This window comes from Vulpes vulpes, chromosome 2, assembly GCF_048418805.1.
Source record: "Vulpes vulpes isolate BD-2025 chromosome 2, VulVul3, whole genome shotgun sequence".
In the NCBI taxonomy this organism is placed as follows: domain Eukaryota; kingdom Metazoa; phylum Chordata; class Mammalia; order Carnivora; family Canidae; genus Vulpes; species Vulpes vulpes.
The window spans coordinates 13,780,281-13,803,207 of NC_132781.1; the positions used below are offsets into that span (position 1 = coordinate 13,780,281).

General features: G+C 39.9%; 1 protein-coding gene across 4 annotated transcripts in view; it reads left to right on the plus strand.

The window, feature by feature from the left end:
* NOL11 (nucleolar protein 11) overlaps nt 1-6,785 on the plus strand; it is a 28,895-nt gene extending 22,110 nt beyond the window's left edge. The window contains exons 17-18 of one of the 4 annotated variants that reach the window (XM_025999612.2): nt 4,422-4,529; nt 4,693-6,785. In XM_025999612.2, the coding sequence (XP_025855397.2) occupies nt 4,422-4,529; nt 4,693-4,809 (225 nt within the window). In that variant the 3' untranslated portion in view covers nt 4,810-6,785. Of the gene's footprint in view, nt 1-245; nt 490-1,097; nt 1,314-4,077; nt 4,238-4,421; nt 4,530-4,692 lie in introns of those variants that run through there. The other 3 variants (XM_072746780.1, XM_072746778.1, XM_072746779.1) reach the window with 3 other exon arrangements.
* Nucleotides 6,786-22,927: the final 16,142 nt, after the last annotated feature.

Genomic DNA, 22,927 nt, shown 5'->3' on the forward strand with positions numbered 1-22,927 from the left:
CTTTTTGATGGCTGAGTAGTCTTCTACTGTATATTATGTACAGCCTCTTTATTCCTTTATCTGTCGATGGACACTTCAAGTGATTTTATAATTTGGCTATTGTGAATAATGCTGCAATAAACAAAGGGGTGAGATAATCCTTAATTGAATTTGGTACTGGGAAAAATCTGTAAAAAAAAATCATAATAAGGTTATATATAATGTCAGAACTTGAATTCAGTGACTGATTTCTCTTTGTCTTCTAGTTCATAGGAACCTCCTCCCTCACTGGAGTAAGATAGATTTAGAGCCATAATTCTATACTTAGAGAACTTAAATACATCTTAAACTCCTGATTCTTTGGGCCTCCTGGGTGGCTCAATTGGTTAAGCATCCAACTTTTGATTTCTGTCTGAGTCATGATTGAGATTCTCTCTCCCTCTTCCTCCACTGATGCATGTATGTGTGCATGTTCTATAAATAAATAAATAAATAAAATCTTTTAAAAAATTATTGATTCTTTATTGTGACCCTTTTCAGGGATTTTTCTTAGCCTCTTTGGGAGAAGGTGATAATAAGTGTCCTAATCTTAAGAGAAGATTAACGAAAAAAATGTTTTCAGAGAAATTCCTGATACTCTTTAAATAATATTTATTTGAGAACCAGTTTATTGTATTTAGAAACACACCTGGCTGCCTAGCTCAGTCAGGAGAGCATGTGACTCTTGATCTTGGGGTTGTGAGTTAGAGCCCCACATTGGGTGTACAGATTACTTAAATTTTTTTAAAAAATTCATTGTGTTCTAAGAATGTTATTCTAATTAAGTGTTTGAAGCACTTAATTTGACTACTTAAAATTTTGTTAAGTAGTTAATTTTTGTAGTAAAAAATTCCAATACTAAAGGTTGCGTTTCCACTCCCATAGTCCCTCTAAGGGATAACCAATGTTAAGAGTTTCTTTTGGGACTCATGTATGGCTCATTCTGTAGAGCATGCAACTCTCAGATCTTGGAGTTATGAGTTCAAGCCCCACCTTAGGTATAGAGATTAATTAAAAATAAAACCTTTATTTTATTTTACTTTTTTTATTTTATTTTATTTTATTTATGATAGAGAGAGAGAGAGAGAGAGAGAGAGAGGCAGAGACATAGGCAGAGGGAGAAGCAGACTCCATGCACTGGGAGCCCGACGTGGGATTCGATCCCGGGTCTCCAGGATCACGCCTTGGGCCAAAGGCAGGCTAAACCCCTGCGCCACTCAGGGATCCCCTTATTTTACTTTTTAAATAAAACCTTAAAAAAAAAATAAATAAAAATAAATAAATAAGACCTTTAAAAGCAAAAGGTGTTTTTTTTTTGGTCTGGAAATTTTCTTTCTTTACCCTAACATATCTTCCTCTTGTCTTTCTAACACAAATTAGATCATAGTATGCATGCCATTTGCAGTTTGCTTTTCTCATTCTGTATTGTGTTTTGGAACATTTTCTGAAGGAATTAACATTTATCTGCCTCAGTTCTTTTTTTTAATTTAATTTTTTTAAGTAGTCTTTTTTTCTTTTTTTAAGATTTTATTTATTTATTCATGAGAGACACACAGAGAGAGGCAGAGACCCAGGCAGAGGGAGAGGGAGAAGCAGGCTCCATGCAGGGAGCCCGTCGCGGGACTCCAGGATCACACCCTGGACTGAAGGTGGCGCTAAACCACTGAGCCACCTGGGCTGCCCTTAAGTAGTCTTTACATCCAACATTAGGCTCAAACTCAAAACTCTGAGATCAAGAGTTAACAGTCTCTTCCTTCTCAGCCAGCCAGGTACCCCCCTACCTAATTCTTTTTAACTATGAATGCTATTCATTTTATGGAGAGTTATAATTTATCAGTCCCCTGTTTGGCGTTTAAGTTGTTCACAGTGTTTTTACTATTATAAGCAAACCTTCAGTGATCATCTTTATATAGATACTTTTGTGAAATTATGAGAAAACACCTGTGGGGTAAATTCCCACAAGTGAAATTATTGGATAAAGGGTACATACATTTTTTGTTTAAAAAAAATTTTTTTTAAATAATCACCCACACACACTTTTTCCTTCTTATTAAGTATTTTCTACACCCAGCGTGGAGCTTGAACACACAACCCAAAGATCAAGAGTCCTTTGCTTTTCTGTCTGAGCCACCCAGGTGCACTCTACATTTTTAGTTTTAAAAATGCCAGTACCTTTCTGAAGGATTGAAAGCATCTTTTCTTGCCTATTTATATTCCCTTTTGTAAACTGCCATGTTAAGTTCTTTGTTCATTTTTCGATTACATTTTCTTTTTCGTTTTGGCTTATGATAATTGTGTTTTAGGAAATTAGCCTTTTTTTTTTTGTGGAGTGTACTATAAGTACTTCTTTCCTATCACTTTCTACTTTTTTCAGTGTAATCTTTGCCATAGATAAGGTTTTTAATTTTTAATTTTATTTAAATTTTTTAATTCTTAAAATTATTAAGCTTTTTCTTTTTTGCTTCTTTATGGTTATGTCATGATTAAGGCCATTCCCACTCTGAGAATATGAAAATAACCACCCTTTCTTTCCCTGCTATGTTCATGGTTTCTTTTTCCATCTTTAATTTCTTGATACATAGAAAATTTATTTTGCTGTAAGGAGTTTCATAGAAATCAGCCTTCCCCTCTCCACCTAGATGGATAACTAGTTTCTTTAATGCTTTTTTATAACTGATATTTGCATGTTAACTGCGTCATCTGAAGATGTAGAATTGTGTAAATTACTTTAATAAATATAGAGTATTAAAGTGTATTTTAGTTCATGGTAGTTCATCTTTAATACACACACCCTGGGGCACCTGGGTGGCTCAGTTGGTTGGGCATCTGTCTTCGGCTCAGAGGTCAGAATGTGGGGTCCTGACATCAAGCACCACGTCAGGCTCCCTTCTCAACAGGGAGTTAGCTTCTTCCTCTCCCTGCTACTCTCCCTTGCTTATGTGTGCTCTCTCTCTTTGTTAAATGGATACATAAAATCTTAAAATATATATATATATATATATACAATACCCTATTCTTTGGGCATAGTGCTATTTCAGAGTAGGAGATGAGTGGGTTGCTTTTTCTGTAACTGCCAATGATTTTTTTTTAAGATTTTATTTTTATTTTTATTTTTTTTAAAGATTTTATTTATTTATTCATCAGAGAGAGAGAGGCAGGGACACAAGCAGAGGGAGAAACAGGCTCCATGCAGGGAGCCCGATGTGGGACTTGATCCCAGGTCGCCAGGATCACACCCTGGGCTGAAGGCGGCGCTAAACCGCTGAGCCACTCGGGCTGCCCAAGATTTATTTTATGTTTTATTTTATTTTATTTATTTATTTTTATTTTATTTTGTTATTTTGTTATTTTTTCTTTTATTTATTTTTTCTAAGATTTTATTTATTTTATTTTATTTTATTTTTTTTTAAATTTATGATAGTCACAGAGAGAGGGGGGGGGTGGGGCAGAGACACAGGCAGAGAGAGAAGCAGGCTCCATGCACCAGGAGCCCGATGTAGGATTCAATCCTGGGTCTCCAGGATCACGCCCTGGGCCAAAGGCAGGCGCTAAACCGCTGCACCACCCAGGGATCCCTCCAAGATTTTATTTTTAAGGGCAGACCGGGTGGCTCAGCGGTTTAGCACCACTTTCAGCCCAGGACCTGATCCTGGAGACTTGGCTTGGGATCAAGTCCTATGTTGGACTCCATGCAGGGAGCCTGCTTCTCCCTCTGCCTGTGTCTCTGCCTCTCTCTCTCTCTCTCTGTGTCTTTCATGGATAAATAAGTAAAATCTTTAAAAAAATTTTTTTTATTTTTTAAGTAATCTCTACATCCAACATGGGGCTCTAACCCACAACCCCAAGATCAAGAGGCCCATGCTTCACCAACTGAACCAACCAGGTGCCCCAATTTTAAAAACTTTTAGAAAAAGAGACCAGTACTCACTCTTCTTTGTAATAAATATCACTCTGGCTTTCTTTTTACTTGTTAATGCTATGAAAAAAATTCAGTTATGCTTGTAAAATAACAAGTATAAATCAAGAGTATTTTGTTTTTGTTTTTGTTTTTTTTTTAAGATTTTATTTATTTATTCATGAGAGACACACAGAGAGAGTCAGAGACATAGGCAGAGGGAGAAGCAGGCCTCTTGCAAGGAACCTGATGTGGGACTCGATCCTAGGACCCCGAGATCATGACCTGAGCCAAAGGCAGATGCTCAACCACTGAGCCACCCAGGTGCCCAAGAAGAGTATTTTTATATTGATTAGAAATTACTCCATTTCTAAACTTAAATGTTTAGATTTTTATAAAGGTGACTAATTTCTCTTATAGCTGTTTGATATAATTGTGGACTTTGTAAAATGAATTAACCCAAAATTAAATCTAAAATCTTAACTTTCCTTTTCCTGTTTCTCTTCAGATTATGGATTGGATATGTCTACTTCTGGATGCTAACTTTACTGTTGTGGTAATGATACCAGAAGCAAAAAGGCTACTATTAAGTCTTTACAAATTTGTGAAATCCCAGGTGTGTGATTATTTGATATATACTGAGTTTCTTTTGTATCCAAGTATCACTTAAATTATAATTAAGCCTTAAAATTTTAATCTTGGAATAGCTATAAGTAATCATGAAAGATTTGTTCTTATAGGAGTCGCGGTAAAAGTCACTCTGAAACTTTTTCCTTTAGATATGCATTTGTTCTGAGCTCAACAAGATTGAAGTAAGTTTTCGTGAACTGCAGAAACTAAATCAAGAAAAGAATAATAGAGAATTATATTCGATTGAAGTGCTGGAACTCTTCTGATGTCACCAGTTGTCCTTCATCGATATTTTATGAAGCTCTTTTACGTGAATCCTTCCTACTCGTGCAGGCAAGAGATGTGTTTTGTTTGTGACTGTCTCTCAGTGACAAGAGAAGTGTGTCAGCTAGAACCCGGACCATCACCTAGAGATGCTCCTAGGTTGGACTGTAGGTTGCACATGAACCTATTTTAGTTTATGGGAGTTGGGGGGGAGAGGTTCTGAAACTTTTTTTAAATATGTAACTGAGCTGATTTTAAGTAAACTTATTTGTGTATTGATAAAAATCTAATTTCTTACTGTGTGTTTTGATTAGTTCTTTTAGTAAAAAAAAAAAAGTTACCATTGAAACAGTGATTCTAAGAAGAATGTAGTTTTATCAGAGAAGCTGTCTCAGCTCACCTGTGCTCACAGGAGGCCGATTCCATAAGCTGAGTAGGGAAAGGTCTTTGTACAGGCATATGCTTGTCTTCTACCACTTATGTCCTTTACCTGCTTCCACTTAGCTTTACATGCTCAGAAGTTTAACAGTACCTCTTTCTATTTATTTATCTCAGATTATCTTCATAATTAGTTGGTAATTTAGGTTTTTGTATTACTAAATAGTAAAAAAAAAATCTCTTAACACAGTTTTATGAGTTGATTGACCATAGAATTTCCCATTTTAACTCTTTGGATTTAGGACCATTGAGAGATTTTATGTAGACAAAATGGGTGTTTTGTTTCTTGAAAATAAACTCAAGTTTATATTTGTTAAAAATGAAATCATTCTTTCAGGTAATGAATTAAGATCCCTATACATAACTTGAAACATTTCTCAGCTATGCAGGTCTCTCTTGAGTAAATAATTTTGAAACCTGTTTTAATTTGAAGGGTTGTAATACGTTAAAAATTTCTGTAAATTCTAGTGCAGAAATATGGATTCAGATGTGATTGTGAGGCCCAGAGTTACAGAATCCCAATTGCTTCAGTTAATTTGCATTGGAAAAAGCCTTCATTTTTAGGTCATTTACTTTCTATAAACTTTAGTTACAATTATGGCAATTAGCAGACAGCTTCTCAGTCTGCTTAATCTCTTTTTAATCCCAAGAGGAAAGAAACACAGGGTAACCCCATATATTAACTGTCCTGCTTACTTTATATAATAGGACTTCTTGCTCAATTTAAAGTGGTACAGTACTTCTCAGCAGAAATAAAAATGTAGGTTTTCATAGTAGTGCAGTTTCTGTATATGGTCCTTATAAGTGAATAAAATACTGATTTTTTAAAAACCTTTGTTGTAACACTTAATAATTAGGTTGTGATTATTATGGAAACATTCCTGATACTCAGTGTGAGTGCAAACTGAGGTTGCCTACACTCTGAGTCACTAAATTTACAAATAAGGATTTTATAAGAGCATATAAAAACTTTTTTTTTTAATTGAAGTAGAATTGAAAATAGACTCTTGTAGGATGAATTCTTCAAGCCAAGGATTGTGTCTTACCCTTTCTGCATATTAAACACAAGACCACTGACAGATAGTGTTAAATAATTTTTTTTTAAGATTTTATTTGTTTATTCATGAGAGATATAGAGAGGCAGAGACATGGGCAGAGGGAGAAGCATACTCCCCACAGGGAGCTTGATGCCAGACAAATCCCAGGACCCCAGGATCTTGCCCTGAGCTGAAGGCAGATACTCAAACGCTGAGCCATCCAGGCATCCCTGTAAATGGTTATTGAATACAGTTATTAAATAATTGAATTGAATTAAATAAATAAATAAATAATTGATTGATTGATTGATCTTACCTGTCCAGCTATACTATAGAGTAATAATTCTGAGGGTTTACAGTAATTTTTCTGGAAAGTAAGTCCATCTGGTATTCACTACATATAGGCAGCGTACCTTTTGCCTCTTATTTCTTGTAACACCAAACTATATCTCATTTGTGTATTATGACATATTACGTCTATAAAAATAAAAAAGTTTATCTTATTATTTTATTTTTTATTTTACTTTTTAAGATGTTATTTATTTTTAAGAGACACTGAGAGAGAGGCAGAGACACAGGCATAGGGAGGAGAATCAGGCTCCATATAGCAGCCTGATGTGGGACTTGATCCCAGAACTCTGGGATCACATCCTGAGCCAAAGGCAGATGCTCAACTGCTGAGCCACGCAGGCGTCCCAAAAGAGTCGTTTTTTTATTTTTATTTGTTTATTTTTAAAGATTTTATTTGTTTACATAAAAAAAAGAAAAGATTTCATTTGTTTATTCATGAGAGACAGAGAGGCAGAGTCATAGGCAGAGGGAGAAGGAGGCTCCATGCAGGGAGCCCGATGCGGGACTCCAGGATCACACCCTGGACTGAAGGTGGCGCTAAACCACCGAGCCAGAGGATCCCTGGATGGCTCAGCGGTTTGGCGCCTGCCTTTGGCCCAGGGCGAGATCCTAGGATCCAGGATTGATCCTTGCAGGGAGCCTGCTTCTCCCTCTGCCTATGTCTCTGCCTCTCTCTGTGTATCTCATGAATAAATAAATAAAATCTTTTTTTAAAATAATTAAAATTAAATTAAAAATTTCATCTCAAAACAGTTTTAAGATAAAAGAATGAAGACCCATTTATTCTTGACCTAAACTTACCTGTTGGTAACATTTTGCCATGTTGCTTTTACTGCTCTATATATTTTTTCTTTCTCTAATGAATCATTTGAGGGTTATTTGCTAACATCCAGATTAATCCCATAATTCAATTTAATCCCATAAGTACATCATTTTAATCCTCTAAAACAAGATTGTTATTTTACATGACCACAATGCATTTATCAAATTCAGGAAAAATACTTCTTTTTAAAGATTTTATTTATTTATTCATGAGAGACAGAGAGAGAGAGGCAGAGACATAGGCAGAGGGAGAAGGAGGCTCCATGCAGGGAGCCCAATGTGGGACTTGATCCTAGGACTCCAGGATCACGCTCTAGGCCCGAAGGCAGGCGCTAAACCACCGAGCCAGAGGATCCCTGGATGGCTCAGCGGTTTGGCGCCTGCCTTTGGCCCAGGGCGAGATCCTGGGGTCCTGGGATCGAGTCCCATGTTGGGCTCCCGTCATGGAGCCTACTTCTCCCTCTGCCTGTGTCTCTGCCCCTCTCTCTCTCTGTCTATCATAAATAAATACATAAATATTTAAAAAAAAAAAAAAAAAGGCAGCCCCGGTGACGCAGCGGTTTGGCGCCGCCTGCAGCCTGGGGTGTGATCCTGGAGACCTGGGATCGAGTCCCACGTCGGGCTCCCTGCATGGAGCCTGCTTCTCCCTCTGCCTGTGTCTGCCTCTCTCTCTCTGTGTCTATGAATGAATAAATAAAATCTTTAAATAAATAGATAGATAGATAGATAGATAGATAGATAGATAGATATTAGATAGATAGAAAAATAAACCACCGAGCCACCCAGGCGTCCCAAATTCAGGAAATTGGTATTAATACAGTACTACTTGGAATGATTAGAGTCTTTTTTCAGATTTCTACAATTTTCTCACCAAGTCTCCTATACCTGGACTTTTTCCTGCTAAAATCCATTCAAGGAGCTTGCATTGTAATTATTTTTCATGTTTCCTTAATCTCCCTACATATTGTATTTTTGAGAACTCATTTTGCTGATGTCTGTCAATTTGGATTTATTTATTTTTTTAAATAAATTTATTTTTTATTGGTGTTCAATTTGTCAACATACAGAATAACACCCAGTGCTCATCCTGTCAAGTGCCCACCACCCAGTCACCCCCACCCCCGCCCACCTCCCCATGTCAGTTTGGATTTATCTTGTTTTTGAGATTAGATTCAGATTAAACGTTTTTGACAGGGAATGCTACAGAGAAGGCACAGCATCAGAAGCCATTGATGTGACTTGTCCCATCATTGGTGATGTTAATTTGGATCACTTAGTTAAGGTAGGGTTTACCAGATTGCCTCTGCCTTTCCCTTTTGTAACCCCAGAAGTAACCTGTATATATCTTTTGAGACTTTGTGATTATCTTATTCTGGAATATTCTCCAACAGTGGCTCTAGATCTATTGATAATTTTTCCCTGAATCAGTTTTTTTTACTTAGGTGGTTGTGATTGGAAATTGTGAAATTGTTTTGGCATAAAGTTCACTGTAAAACTGAACGCTGTGCTGTATAGCCACAATTCTCATCTCTGCCGTCTGCTTTCTAATCTGTAGATGGAGGGCCAAATACATGGATAGAGCTGTTTCACAAATTTAAATAGCTATTACATTTGAACATGTACTGCGTGATCTAGTTTTTCCTCTTTTTTTTTTTTTAAAGATTTTATTTATTTATTCATGAGAGACACAGAAAGAGAGGCAGAGACATAGGAAGAGGGAGAAGCAGGCTTCCTGCAGGGAGGACGATGCAGGACTCAATCCCTGGGCCCCAAGATCACCCCTGAGCTGAAGGCATACACTCAACTGCTGAGCCACCCAGGTGTCCCTATTTTCTTCATTTAATATTTTCATAAAAACATTTTTACATAGTTAATATATTTCAATTCTTAAAAGTTTTTAGACTCAGAAAACTCTATGCCTGAAAAGGATTACCAGTAATTTATTCCTAAATGTTGTGTCTCGCGCAGTTCCCACAGCTTTGTACTTAGCAAAACTGACATGTGACTTTAAATTATACCATTCCACTTCTTTAAATCATCATCATTATAATTTTGGGACACTTAAAAGCATACCCAAATTAGCAGAATATTTTGAATTCTGTTTGCTATAGACAAATTTAAGTACATGTTAAAAATTCTGGACAACTTTTCTGAAGAGTCATCATTTTATTTACTTATTTATTTTTAAAGATTTTATTTATTTGACAACAAGAGAAGGAGAGAGAGAGAGCACAAGTAGGGGGAAAACAGAGGGAGAAGGAGAAGCAGATTTCCTGCTGAGCAGGGAGCTAGATGCAGGGCTCCATCCCAGGACCCTGAGACCATGACATAGGGTAAAGGCAGGCACTTAACCAACCTAGGCACCTCAAGAGTCCTCTTTTTTGTTGTTGTTAAAGGTTTATTTATTCATAAGACAGAGAGAGGGAGGCAGAGACATAGGCAGAAAGAGAAGCAGGCTCTCCCCAGGAAGCCTGATTATGGGACTTGATCCCTGAACTGGGGATCACACCCTAAGCTGAAGGCAGATGCTTAATCGCTGAGCCATCCAGGTGTCCCAAGAGTCATCATTTTAAGTTACTTCCTCCCAGAACCTTGTCATATCTTAAGAAAGCAATGTACTATTATTAAAGCGGTTTGGGTATTTTATTTTATTTTATTTTATTTTATTTTATTTTATTTTATTTATTATTTATAATTAGAGAGAAGGAGCATAAGTAGGGGAATGAATGGGGAGAGGGAAAAGGAGAGAATATCAAGTAGATTGCACACTGAGTGCAGAGCCTGATGTGGGGCTCAATCTCATGACCCTGAGATCATAACCTGAGTTGAAATAAAGGGTCAGACACTTAACTGACTAAGCCACCCAGGCACCTCAGATAAACTTGTGGTTTTGTGTATTACAGATTTCCTTTCTAATACAATTGAGATCCCAGGTACTATGCTATTCTATACTTATTTTAAGACAAGATACTGTAAGTTGGTGTTTAATCTTATGACTATAACTCTGAATTACTGTTTATTGTAGGAAAAATTTTGTATAAGACCTGCTTCAAAAAAAAAAAGACCTGCTTCACAGTAGTCCTTGGAATGTAGTTTATAGGAACACCTTGTGTGATGGGGTGCCATCTATATAATGCTCAATAGATTATCTGGTAGTTTCTAAATACCTATGGCATGAATATGCAGATAGCAGAAAGCACTTTTGCTCCTAAGACCTAGCAAATTTTCCCATCAAACCCAGAGCTCCTTAGGTGGTAACCATCAAGGCATGGTATCAAAATTTAGGTGGTTTAAGTCTGGAATAGATAAAAGTGAAATTGTCTAATTTTAAGGATGAAAGAATGATTTGAATTAGAGAAAAAAATTAGTAGTATCTATGTAGAACAGATTAGAGATCGTGGACAACTTGTTGAGTGGAACACCAAAAAATTAAGTGCCCGAAAGGCACCTCACTATCTCCGTTGGTAGAGCATGCAGCTCTTGATCTTGGAGTTGTACATTTCAGCCCCATGCTGGGCATAGAGCTTTACTTTACAGATTTTGTTTATTTTAGAAAGAGAGAGAGAGGGAGGGGGACAAGTAGACTCCTCGCTGAGAGTGGAGCCCAATTCGGGGCTTAATCCCAGGACCCTGAGAGCAGGCCTGAGCCGAAACCAAGACTCAGATGCCCAATTGAGTATGCCACACAGGCACCCCAAGATTACTTAAAAATTAACTGCCCTGGAAGGAAAGAGGGAATTTATGAAAGGGGTGCATTGTTGCCAAAAGGACATTATTTAAAAAACTCTTTCACCTCTTTGGTTCCATATTCCTCACACAATGGACACTGATTTGCTTTCCCAGAAACACAAATACCGGGACACCTGGCTGGTTCAGCAGTTGAGTGCCTGCCTTTGGCTCAGGTCCTGATCCCGGAGTCCTGGGATCAAGTCCCACTTCAGGCTTTCTGCATGGAGCCTGCTTCTCCCTCTACATATGTCTCTGCCTCTCTCTCTCTGTCTTTCATGAATAAATAAATAAAATCTTTAAGGAAAAAAAAAAGGAAACAAATACCTTAGTATGAGAGGTGATGAGGTACCTACATTTTCCTATAACCTCATAGATTAACAAGTTAAAGTTCTTTTTTGGGAGGGGGGGGTTGCCTAGACCTTATCTAAAAAAATAAAATAGGGATGCCTGGATGACTCAGTATGCTAAGCGTCCAATTCTCGGTTTTGGCTCTGATCATGATCTTGGTTATGGGATCAAGACCCGTTTTGAGCCATATGCTTAGTGGAGAGTTGGCTTGAGATTCTCTCTCCTTCTCCCTCTGCACCTCTCGCTTGTGTTTTCTTGCTCTAAAATAAATAAGTCTATATATATATATATATATTTCATGTGAACCTAATTATCCTTGGCCACTTTTCATTTCTGGATGAATTTGTATGCGTTAGTGTCTTATTTGGATATTTTATTGTTAAAGTCATATGTTAAATTGTATGCCATATAAGGTATAGTTAGAGTATAGATGTTTTATTTTACTTTAAAGTGAACTTGGAGGGGCACCTGGGTGGCTCAGTGCTTGAGCATCTGCCTTCAGTTCATGTTGTGATCCGGTGGTTCTGGGATCCAGTCCCTAATTGGGCTCCCTATGGGGAGCCTGCTTCTACCTGTGCCTATGTCTCTGCCTCTCTCTCTGTGTCTCTCATGAATAAATAAATAAAATATTAAAAAGAAAAGACTGATGTTTTCTTTTTTTCATTTCTTTGTATTATGGGCAGTTTCAAACATAACAAAAGAAGAGTATAATGAATCCCAAATATGTATTCCCCAACTTCCAGCTGTGATCTGTACTTTCCCAATTCTGTTTTATTGATACCTCCTCTTAGTGCCACTTCTTATATTATCCCAGACATCAGATAATTTCATCTCTGAATATTTTATTCATTTATTTTTACAAGTTATTTGAATCAGGACAAGTAAAGTTTACCCATTGTAATGGTTGATAAGTCTCATGGTGTTTTTTGTTTTTTTTTTTTAAGATTTTATTTATTTATTCATGAGAGACAGAGAGAGAGAGAGAAGCAGAGACACAGGCAGAGGGAGAAGCAGGCTCCATGCAGGGAGCCTGATGTGGGACTCGATCCTGGGTCTCCAGGATCACGCCCTGGGCTGAAGGTGGCACCAAACTGCTGAGCCACCAGGGCTGCCCTACATGATGTTTAATATATAGGCCGCCTTACCATCTCTTGTTTGTTTGTTTCTTTATTGCATTGATTGAAGAAATTAGGGCATTTGTCCTGTAGGATTTCTAGTCTGAGTTATGCTGATGTTTTTATTGTATCATTTTTTAAGTTCTCTTAATTCAGATTTCCTGTAAATTGGTATTTGGACCTAGAAACTTTATGAGATCCTGGTTCCTTTGGGTTTCAATTTGTAATTTTATAATAAGCTACTTAAACTTTTCAGGATACCCTAAGTATAAATTAATAGTTTACTTCTCTTATGGGTGTATGTTTAAGTTACTTGTGTTTAGGGTTTGGTGTATGTTTAAGTTACTTGTGTTTAGGGTTTCAGAGGAAGTTTTGTGGTTTTTTTTGTTTGTTTGCTTTAAAGATTTTATTTATTCATGAGAGACACACAGAGAGAGGCAGAGACACAGGCAAAGGGAGAAGCAGGCTCCGTGCAGGGAGCCCGTCATGGGACTCGATCCCAGGTCTCCAGGATCAGGCCCTGGGCTGCAGGCGGCGCTAAACCGTTGCATCACCAGGGCTGCCCTCAAAGGAAGTTTTGTCTGTACTTTATCTTTACTGAGTAGTGCTGTTTCCTGTTGTATTTTTTATGCTAAATATTTCTCTGAAATAATTCTACTGGCAATATGTGGTTGCATTTTCTGTAGGGTGGAATTTCTTTTTTTTTTTTTTAAAGATTTATTTATTTATGATAGAGAGAGAGGCAGAGACAAAGGAGGAGGGAGAAGCAGGCTCCATGCCGGGAGCCCGACGTGGGACTCGATCCTGGGACTCCAGGATCGCACCTTGGGCCAAAGGCAGGCGCCAAACTGCTGAGCCACCCAGGGATCCCCTAGGGTGGAATTTCTCTGGAAATGTTTGAAGAGTCTGTTTTCTTACCTGTTCTCTACTATAGATCTTAGTTACTTTTGCTTCAAATCTCTGCTTTTTTTTTTTTAAGATTTTATTGATTTATTCACAAGAGACACATAGAGGCAAAAACATAGGCAGAGAGAAAAGCAGGCTTCTTGCGGGGCACCCGATACAGGACTTGATCCCAGGACCCCAGGATCGCACCCTGAGCCACCCAGGTGTCCCCCTGATCTTTTTTTTTTTTTTAATTCTATTATAGTTTTCCTTTATAGTATAACAGAGAACACAAAGAACTTTTTAAATCTTCAGTGCTTCCTCTCTCCTGGATCAAAGAGATATTTTTTTTTCAAAGAGATATTTTAATAAGAAATTATGTAACTAAAAAGGCAATCTGTCGCATTATAGAGACGCTTCAAATGTTTGTGTAGCACTGATTTGTATATGATACCTGAAGTGCCATAGCTATTAAGAGTTCATCCCTGGGGTGCCTGGGTGGCTCACTCAGTTAAGTGTCTGGCTGGATTACGGCTCAGATCATGATCTCAGGATCATGAAATTGAGCCCTGGCTCACTCTTGAGTGTGGAGCCTGCTTAAGAGTGTCTCTTGCCCTCTGCCTCTGCTCCCCCACCCATCCACTTACACGCACATGCTCTCTCTCCCTCAAAAATAATAATAATAATAATAATTCATCCCTTACCTACAGATGGAGAAGCTGAGAGATTTTTTTCTTAATTTTTAAACTTTTTAAAGTAAGTTCTATGCCTAACATGGGGTCTGAACTGATGACCCTGAGATCAAGAATCTTATGCTTTGGATGCCTGGGTGGCTCAGTGGTTGAGCAGCTGCCTTCAGCTCAGGGCGTGATCCTGGGGTGCCGGGATCTAGTCCCACATCGGGCTCCCTGCATGGAACCTGCTTCTCCCTCTGCCTGTGTCTCTGCTTCTCTCTCTCTGTCTTTCATGAATAAATAAATCAAATCTTTAAAAAAAAAAAGTCTTAAGCTTAACTGAGTCCGCTGGGTACCCCCATGAAGCTGAGGGATTTGCTCAAGATTGCTTGCTCCTCAATGGCAGTGTTTGGGCTCAAACTCAAGTTCTTTTTAAAAATAAGTATGGGGGGATTGCCAGGGTGGCACAGATGGTTAAGCATCTGCCTTTGGCACAGGTCATGATCTCAGGTTCCTGGGATGGAGCCCTGCATCTGGCTCCCTGCTCAGCAGGGAGTCTGCTTCTTCCTCTGCTGCTCCCCCTGCTTGTAATCTCTCTCTTTCAAATGAATAAATTTTTATAAAGTCTTTTAATTAATTAATTTTTAAAAGTATTGGGCATGATTTCAAGCCCCTTGGGCATAGAGCCTACTGTAAAAAGAAAAGAATAAAAGACTTAAAATTCCTTCTTAAAAAATAAAAGTATTAATTATGTGCAAATATACTAAAACCTTTGGGAGAGAATCGGTTCGGACCATTGGTATTTGGCTAAAGGTCTTAAGCCTTTTTTTCTTTTTTTTTTTTAAGATTTGTTTTTATTTATTTATGATAGACACACAGAGAGAGAGAGGCAGAGACACAGACAGAGGGAGAAGCAGGCTCCATGCCGGGAGCCCGACGCGGAACTCGATCCCGGGACTCCAGGATCGCGCCCTGGGCCAAAGGCAGGCACAAAACCGCTGAGCCACCCAGGGATCCCGTCTTAAGCCTTTCTTGCTGATCCCCTGTGCCAGGGCAAAAGGGACTATGGTTCAGGAAGAAGCAAGTGAACAGCCTCTGTTAGGAACTATTAGCAGATGAAGTAGGGGGATTAAGTATCATTAAATATTACTGAATGATAATGATTGGATAAGACAGCCTGGGTAGGAAATAACTACAAGTTGGAGGAAAGTTCCTATAAACATCAAGCTAAGTAAGGATCCAAGGGATTGGTTAGACACAGAAGCAGAATTCCTGCCTTTAATGTGCTTATTCCTGTCTAGATGAGGAGCCAACAAAGCAAAATCAGTAGTGATACAAGTTCATCTTTGTATGCCAAACAAGTGAGTATTGGAGTGCTATATAAAGAAAAATCTACAGCAGTGTTTCCCGAACTTTTGATATCATGGGTCTGTATAATTTCCAAAGGATCCTGGGATCTGACATAAGGTTACCAAGGCTTTGTTTTGCTAATTAACCTTTAAGAAGAAGTCTTTGGGATCCCTGGGTGGCGCAGCGGTTTGGCGCCTGCCTTTGGCCCAGGGCGCGATCCTGGAGACCCGGGATCGAGTCCCACGTTGGGCTCCCGGTACATGGAGCCTGCTTCTCCCTCTGCCTGTGTCTCTGCCTCTCTCTCTCTCTCTCTCTGTGTGACTATCATAAATAAATAAAAATTAAAAAAAAAAAAGATTTTATTTATTTATTCATGAGAGACACAAAGAGAGAGAGGCAGAGACACAGGCAGAGGGAGAAGCAGGCTCCATGCAGGGAGCCCGATATGGGACATGATCCTGGGACTACGGGATCACACCCTGAGCCAAAGGCAGATGCTCAATTGCTGAACCACTCAGGCGTCCAATCAATGCAGGTTTTAAATGTTCAGTTAATAAAATGGTCATCTAGTTCAGAGGTTGGAAACTATAAGGGCCATATCTAAGTGACTGGAGTTTTTATGGCTCACAAACTAAGGACAGTTTTTATATTTTTTAATGGTTAGGAAAGAGAATCGAAAGATTAATAATTCTTTTTTTTCTGGATCCCTGGGTGGCTCAGCAGTTTAGCACCTGCCTTTGGCCCAGGGCGCAATCCTGAAGTCCCGGGATCGGGTCCCACGTCGGGCTCCCAGCATGGAGTCTGCTTCTCCCTCCTCTTGTGTCTCTGCCTCTCTCTCTCTCTCTCTCTCTCTCATTGTATTTTTTAAAAAGATTTTATTAGAGAGAGAGAGAGAATGATAGAGATAGCAAGAGAGAGCACAAGTGGGGGCGGAGAGAGAAACACAGACTCCCCGCTGAGCAGGGAGCCCCATGTAGAGCTCCACCCCAGGACCCTGGGATCATGACCTGAGCCAAAGGCAGACGCTTAACCAACTGAACCACCCGAGCGCCCTGAGCAATAATAATTCTTGACACATGAAAAGTATATGGAGTTCAAATTTTAATGTCTGTAACGCTTTCTGGTTGTGCCTGCATCTCATTGTAGGGCCAGGCTGTGTAAGTACCACCCATGCCCCAAGGGACCATAGCAAAAGGCACCATGACAAAGTGAGAAAGACACTTTAGAAGAAAGGAAAAAGGTTTATTTGTATTACCTTTATCTTTTTTTTTTTTTTTTTAATTTTTTTTTAATTTTTATTTATTTATCATAGTCACAGAGAGAGAGAGAGAGAGGCAGAGAGAGACACAGGCAGAGGGAGAAGCAGGCTCCATGCACCGGGAGCCCGACATGGGATTCGATCCCGGATCTCCAGGATCGCGCCCTGGGCCAAAGGCAGGCGCCAAACTGCTGCGCCACCCAGGGATCCCCTTGTATTACCTTTAATGACACTTTTCACTTGCTTTTTTACCAAAGAGCCCTATCTTTTCAGTTTGTCCTGACTTTGAAAATTATGTAACTTGCTCTGCCTGCACTTTCCTTATTCAAAGTGATATGAAAATAAAATAAATTAAGATGAAATAATCACACTATGCCTAGACTGGGATTCGTACAGCGCTTCAGAGTTTACATGTAATTTCAAGTATAGTGACTGTGCTGCTGTATGTGAAAGGGTGAGATGAGTTGGGTAAGTATGGCTGAGAGCAAGGCCCAGGAAAGTTACAGAGACACCCAGGTAGAGGCAGTACAGGTAGTGCCAGGACTCTGTTAAGAGGTTTTGGTTTTTTGTTGTTGTTCAGAGGTTTAAAATTGACCAGCAGAATCAACAGCTTGATGAGGGCATTGTGACACCTGGTGCAGATAGTTTTCTATGGGTTTAGCATGAAACAGGACATGCCTAGTAACTTATACTAGGATATCCAGGAGTGTATGACTTCAGTAACCCACATGTGGTGGTGCAGAGTACAAAGAAGAAGAAAATGCTATCCCCACCGTCAAGTGTCCTAAATGCTGGGGGAATTTTGAGGACGGGGAAGCTTGCTGCTAGTTAGGGTCTCATGGAAGGCTGTGGCATTTGAAGTTTCTCTTGCAAGATGGGTAAAGACTAGAAATGTGGAAGTGAGAGGAAGGACACTTCCAAAGAAAGAATCAAAACCAAGATCAGGGGCAGCCCAGGTGGCTCAGCGGTTTGGCACCTACCTTTGGCCCAGGGCGTAATCCTGGGGACCTGAGATCAAGTCCCACCTCAGGCTCCCTGCATGGAGCTTGCTTCTCCCTCTGCTTGTGTCTCTGCCTCTCTCTCTCTCTCTCTCTCTCTCTCTCTCTCTCTGTGTGTCTCTCATGAATAAATAAAATCTTAAAAAAAAAAAAAAACAACAAGATCAATGGGCGCCTGGTTGGCTCAGTCAGTGGAGCATGTAACTCTTGATTTAGGAGCCTGAGTTCGAAAGGAAGGACACTTAGAGACACAGTCTGTCACATTATTAGGATAAAGTCGAATTTTAGTTAGAATATTTCTTTATCACCTAACATCAGGGAGCCTTATTTATTCCCAGTTGAAGGGATCTCTGGAGAGTTTGTAGCAAGTGACTAAGTGCCATGAGGGTGTGATATGTTTGTTTGAACTGCACGATGAGTAATGAAGGGGGCAAGCGTAATTCAGTTCATGTTGCAGAAAGATCTGTTGTGAAGGAAGAATCTTTGTGGAGAATCCTCCATCTTCAGACCACTGCTCCCCATAGGAAGGGGTGGAGAAGGATGGATATTAAGAGTTCTTTACTAGTTGCCTAGGCTGGGATGCTTCTCACAAATCAAGAGGTTAAAGGATAAAAATCAGAAGTTTTGCTCTGGATACAAAACTAGAAAAGTGGGCAACCCGGGTGGCTCAGTGGTTTAGCGCCGCCTTCAACCTGGAGCATGATCCTGGAGACCCGGGATCGAGTCCCACGTCAGGCTCCCTGCATGGAGCCTGCTTCTCCCTCTGCCTGTGTCTCTGCCTCTGTGTGTGTGTGTGTGTGTGTGTGTGTGTGTGTGTCTCGTGAATAAATAAATAAAATCTTAAAAAATAAAAAACTAGAAAATAAATCATCAGGCCTTGAGTAACAGGGCTCAAGAGCCACCTATAGTTGGCGTGCAAGAAGAGGGATGGTAGACTGGATGAGGTCGGCTGGTGAAATGTTTGTGCTGATTTGGGCTTTTTATGAACAAATGTGAAGCAGTAGGGCAGTTGGGCATGCATTACATTTTAGGTGTAAATATAAATTTGGTATAGCCTCATAAGGCAATTTGGCAATATCTACTAAAATTGAAAATCAGACATCCTTTGATTCCTCTATTACTAGGAATTTAGCCTATAGATATTTGGCACATGTGCCCACAGAAGCATATACAAGAATATCCATTTCCAACCTTTTTGCAATAGGAAACATTTAGAAATAACATGTCCAAGAGAATACTGGCTAAATAAATAAATATGGTATGTTTGTGCAATGGTTTGATATAGTGGCATTTAAAAAGGAATAGGTGAGCATGTATTGATATGGAACAATCCCCAGAATTTAATAGATGAAAACAAAAAGCAGTGGGTTTGCTGTGATTAGTATCAATAACAGGAATATGTTTATACTTGGAATACTCATAGGAGGACACCCAAGAAATTAGAAACAGTGTTTGCCTCTGGGGAGGAGACCAAGTTGAGAGTGCTGCTCACTTTTTTACAATTTATTTTTATTTATTTATTTTTTAAGATTTTATTTATTCATGAGAGGCAGAGAGGCAGAGACACAGGCAGAGGGAGAAGCAGCAGAAGCCCAATGTCCCAGGGGCCTGAGCAGAAGGCAGACACTCAACCACAGAGCCACCCAGGCATCCCACTTTTTACCATTTAAATACTCTTTTGTGTCTTTGGAATTTTTTGCTGCCTGCTTCCATTCCAAATAATTTTTTAAGTCAGTGGTTTCTGAACCACTTTGTCTTATAATAGATTAAAAGCATTGCTTTGAAAAAAAAAAAAAGATTTTCTTTTTAAGTAATCTCTACGTAGACTCAACCTGTCAACCTGGGGCTCAAACTCACAACCCAAAGATTGAGTCACCTGCTCTACTGACTGAGCCAGCCAAGTGCCCCCCAAAGCATTGCTTTTTAAAAAACAAATTGTGGTAAAATACATATACCATAAAACTTACCATGTTAACCATTTTTCATGTGCAGTCAGTAATAAATATATTCACATTGTTGTGCAACAGAACTCCAGAACTTTTCCATCTTACAAAATTGAAGCTCTATCCATTAAACAACTTCCCTTTCCCCCCTCCCCAGTCCCTGGCAACCACCATTCTACATTCTGTCCTGAGTTTGCTCTACATAATTCACATCTGTGAAATCGTACAGTATTTGTCTTCTGGTGGCTGGCTTCTTTCCCATAGCAGGATATCTTTGGGGTTCATCCACGTTGTAGCTTGTGTCCGAATGCCCCTTTTTAAGGTCCAGTAATACTCCATTGCATGTATATACCACAGTGGGTTTACCCATTCTGTTGGTGTCACATGTGTGTTGCTTTAATGGTTGGCTGTTGTGACTAATGCTGCTATTGTAAGGAAGGAACGAACAATTTAACTTTTTTCCTCTACCCTCTAAGGTTCTCTGGCGGGGGTCCTGCAAATTTAATTGACTCAAGATAGATTAATCAGGGAAAAATGGTTTCTTAGCAAGTGTGTACACACAGGAGAACTCAGTCATGAGGGACTCAAGGGGTGATTAGAACTCAGGCTTATATTGCATCTTAACAAAAGAACAATAAATTTTATAGAGATGAGACAAAACAAGGTGCTGGGACTGTGTGCTTCTAAGGGCCACAAACTATGGGAAGGTAAATATTTGGGGGAAAATAATAAAAGGTAGGTGCTGCTTAGTAGGTTGTTTTTATTGTTGTTTTGTTTTTTGTTTTTAGATTTTATTTATTAGAGAGAGCACAAGCAGAGGAAGGGACAGAGATAGAGGGAGAAGCAGACTCCTGCTGAGCTGGGATCCTGATGCAGGGCTCTATCCCAGGATCCTGGGATCATGACCTGAGCCAAAGGCAGACAGATGCCCAACCAGCTGAGCCACCCAGGCACTCCATAGGGTTTGTTATGTGGAGTCCTCTGCACTATTCCTGAGCTAGAGTCTAGAGTTATCTCTGATGATAAAGAATTGTCCTTGGGGGTACCTGGGAGGCTCAGTCATTGGAGCACATGACTCTTGATCTCAAGGTTGTGGGTTCAAACCCCACATTGGGTGTAGAGATTGCTAAAAATAATAAATAACAGCAAAAAATTCTTATGCCAGAGAAGCATATTTTACAGTGTATATTCTGCACCCCTTCACTGTGAACATGGATGCACAAATACTTCTTCAAGACCCTGCTTTCAGTTCTGATTTACACCGAAGTAGAATCACTAGATCATATGGTAATTCTATTTTTAATATTTTGAGGAACTGCCAAGCTGTGTTACATTCCTACCAGCAGGACACAAGGGTGCCAGTTTCTCCACATCCTTGCCAACACTTGTTATTTTCTGGGTTTGGTTTTGTTTGGGGTTTTGTTAGTAGCCATTCTAGTAAGTATGAGGTGGTAATTCATTGTGGTTTTAATCTGAAAGGCATTGCTTTTTTAGTTCTGACTCAGGGCGGCAGCTCCTCCACTACCCCTCTGCTACAGTGCTCTCTCGGTTGCCCTCTGCTACAGTGCTCTCTTGGTTGGATTACTACAAAAGTCTAACAGTGCCCCAGCTTCTGTCCTTGCCCCCTGCAGTCCACTCTCCGCCTAGCAGATGGAGCGATCCTGTTACAAACAAATAAGACAAATTGCATCAGTCTTTTTTCAAACCTGTGTCCCTGTCACTTCACTCTTCCCGACCTCACTAGTGCTCGCCTGCTCTGTCTTGCTCTTACAGTTGTACACATTATTCTTATTTTCTTCCTTCAGTTTCTTGGGGTTGGTCCTCAAATGTCACCTCAGTGAAGCCTTCCCTGACCTCCCTGCTACCCCCCTTCCGTGCCCACGATGGTACTCTCTAGTATCTTTCTCTCCTTCACTTCCCCCCCAGAAAACTGTTAACTATCCAACAATATAATCTTATTAATCTGTTAAGAGGGTTTTTGTCTCTCCATTTAAGCTCCATCAGGACAGAATCCTTGTGTTGTTCACTGCTTCCCTCCAAGCACTAGCTCAGCGCCTGGCACATGGCAGGTATTTATTTATTTATTTATTTGTTGAATTAGTGAGGAGAACAGCCAGGGCCACGAGGTGAAGACACAGAGAGAGAGAGAGAGAGAGGCAGAGACACAGGCAGAGGAAGAAGCAGGCTCCATGCAGGGAGCCTGATGCGGAACTCGATCCCGGGTCTCCAGGATCAGGCCCTGGGCTGAAGGTGGCGCTAAACTGCTGAGCCACCCCAGCTGCCCCTTTATTTATTTATTTTTTTAAGATTTTATTTATTTATTCATGAGAGACCCAGAAAGGGAGGCAGAGACATAGGCAGAGGGAGAAGCGGGATCACCACAGGGAGCCCGATGTGGGACTTGATCCCAGAATACTGGGATCACGATCTGAGCCCAAGGCAGACGTTCAACTACTGAGCCTCCAGGTGCCCAAGAAAATGTTATTTGAAAAAAGCATATGAAGGCACCTGGCTGGCTTAGTTGGTAGAGCTTGCAGCTAACATGGGACTCAAACTTATGATCCTGAGATCAAGAGTTGGAGCATGTGACTCTTGGTTGCTGGGTAGGTGAGTTTGAACTTCATGTTGGGCATAGAGCTTTTAAAAATAAAAATAAAACCTTTTTTAAAAAGCATAAGGAGGGATGCTTGGGTGGCTCAGTGGTTGAGGATCTGCCTTTGGCTCAGGTCTTGATCCTTGAGTCCTGGGACCAATTCCCACATCAGGTTTCCCGCAGGGAGCCTGCTTCTCCCTCTACCCATGTCTCTGACTCTTTATGTCTCTTATGAATAAATAAATAAATAATATATTTTCAAAAGCATAAGGAAGAGAAAATACAGTACTCTACTGTATTCATCAAAAAAAGCCGGGCAGCCCGGGTGGCTCAGCAGTTTAGCACCTGCCTTCAGCCCAGGGCATTATCCTGGAGACCTGGGATCGAGTCCCACGTCGGGCTCCCTGCATGGAGCCTGCTTCTCCCTCTGCCTGTGTCCCTGCCTCTCTCTCTCTGTGTCTCTCATGAATAAATAAATAAAATATTTTAAAAGAAAAAAACCCCACATATAAGTGGACCTGCGCAGTTCTGTTGTATAGGAGTCAACTGTGATACATTTCCCTTCTGTGAGAAGTTTAA